The 2,200-nt window shown below is 47.8% G+C and overlaps 1 protein-coding gene across 1 annotated transcript in view; it reads right to left on the bottom strand.

Annotated features, from left to right (window-relative positions):
- Positions 1-2,200, bottom strand: part of LOC103589250 (chromosome unknown open reading frame, human C2orf78) — a 99,875-nt gene that overhangs the window by 84,660 nt on the left and 13,015 nt on the right. The window contains exon 4 of the mRNA XM_008571185.1: positions 34-1,296. Coding sequence (XP_008569407.1) covers positions 34-1,296 — 1,263 coding nt within the window. The remainder of the gene's footprint in view (positions 1-33; positions 1,297-2,200) is intronic.

Genomic DNA, 2,200 nt, shown 5'->3' with positions numbered 1-2,200 from the left:
GATGCGTGGCCACATTCACAGGAGCCCCGTCACTGGCTGCAGCACTGCAAACAACCACTTCTCCCCCTAACAGGCACTCTGGGTTCTGTGGCTGGCTTTTGGCTCTGGGAGCACCACTGATCGGCTCAGAGGCTTTACGCCTATTCTTCCTGACCTGATTGGAGGGACCTTTTATGACACTCGGCTTGTCCTGCACCTGATTCATCNCAGCACTGCCATCTCGTTTCTGGGCTTTGACTTGAGTTTTCTCAGGACTTTTGCCCTTACACGGAGTATCCTGCTGTCGTGTGATAGCTCGGTCTGGCTGGAGTTGTCTAGTGTTGCTAGAGTTTCCTAGGGCCCGAGAGGAAGAGAGCCCAGCTTTCTTGTCAATCTTCTTCCCCAGTGCATGAAAAACCTGCACAGACTCCAGCATGTGCATGCCTAGGCTGCTTCGAGGCTTTTTAAAGACCTCTTGGCTAAGGTCAGGTTGATTTTTCTTCCTGTTCTTCCTGGGAATAGTTGGCTTCTCCTCTGCCTGGACTTTGTTCCCTGGCTGCTTACTCTCACCAGCTTTCTTGGAGGGATTTTCTCGGCTTCTCCTCTTTTTTTCCTGCCCGTGGCTCTCAGTTTTGCAGGTCCTTCTGGAGGCAGCTTTCTGAGGTTCACTGTTAGGATGCTTGGCCACATTCACAGGAGCCCCGTCACTGACTGCAGCACTGCAAACAACCACTTCTCCCGCTAACAGGCACTCTGGGTTCTGTGGCTGGCTTTTGGCTCTGGGAGCACCACTGATAGGCTCAGAGGCATTACGCCTATTCTTCCTGACCTGATTGGAGGGACATTTTATGACACACGGCTTGTCCTGCACCTGATTCATCATGATGGCTTCGGTGTCTTTGGCTTTGATGGCTGTGAGATCTTTGGATTGGTCAAGATATTTCATGGAATTCAATTGCTGGAGAAGGTGGATATCTTCCACCAGTTTAGTGGTGTCTGTAAAACCACTACTGGACTCAATCCCATTTTCAAGTGTCCCTTGGTCCTCAAGACTCAGGCTTTTCTTCCCCACATTGGCATTGTCAGGACCAGGGTGTTCCTTTTGACCAGGAGGATCAATGCAGGCCAGAATCTGGCGAATATCGGGGATTGCTAAAGGGAGTAGTGGAAGATCTTCGTTTTCTATTGGGATCTGGTAGGCATCCAGTGGCTTCAAAAGCTTGGGTTTCATCTCTTCCAAATTCTTATTCTCTGCTTGTTCCTGGCTTGGAGGTTGCAATCCCAGGGATGTCTCCATCCCCAGGGAAGTTTCCATCACTACAAGGAATCAAGGAAAAAGTCAGTCCTGGGTAAGTGAGATATTCCCCCTATATACAAACACAGCAATCAGGCACCTTCCAACAGTGGGCAAGGCATTTCCACTAGCTCTTCTTAAGGACCATGGACAGGACCCTGTGTTAAAAGATAGTCAGTGACTGGAATACTTTACTGGTGATCATTGGATGTCATTGTTTCTTGATTTTCTTTGTATTTCATAGGGTTGTTGTAAGTTACCAAAAAGTGAACGTGATTTTTGAACTATGAAATGTTCTATAAAGCCTAGAATTCTCATGTAGGGTCCTTTCTATTCTAGGCATTCTTCTGAGAGAACAAGAACACTTCATGTCATGGACTAGGAGAGAGAGTGGAGCTCTTCCTCATGAAATACACAAGCAAGGACGCATTNGCAAGTCTTGGAGTGGATATTGGGTTTGAGGCTTGGGTGGTGACTGGAGCTTGGTCACAGCCGTGGAAACGGGCCCCTGCTGGAGAGAAGTGCAGGATGATGTTTTGTAGGGTGCGGGCCCAGAAGCAGCCGTCTGAGGGACACTGGGCAACCTAGCGTTGGTCAAACCTGGTTGAGTTGTGTTGATTGGAATTGGCTGAGCTGGCCTGGCAGGACCTGTCAAGGATGCAGTGGCAGNTATTTGTATCTGTCTATGTTCCTATCTATCTATATTCCTATCTATCTATCTACATCTATGTTGTGTCCATCTATATATATGTGGAAAACCAGCTGGTACCCAAAGTGGCACAAACAGTCTTAGAAGCTCTTATTTTACATAGCCATAGTATCTAGAAATTTCCATCTCTTTTTCCCTCTCGATGAAATACTGCACTTTCCCCAAAGATGTATATTTGGCAGCATTCTCACGCTCTTGTTGAGCCCGCTTCTTCATGG

This window comes from Galeopterus variegatus, unplaced genomic scaffold (genome assembly GCF_000696425.1).
Source record: "Galeopterus variegatus unplaced genomic scaffold, G_variegatus-3.0.2 Scaffold664, whole genome shotgun sequence".
Classification (NCBI taxonomy): Eukaryota; Metazoa; Chordata; class Mammalia; order Dermoptera; family Cynocephalidae; genus Galeopterus; species Galeopterus variegatus.
The sequence above is the reverse complement of the archived record's forward strand: the minus strand, read 5'-3'. Positions and strand labels throughout refer to the sequence as shown.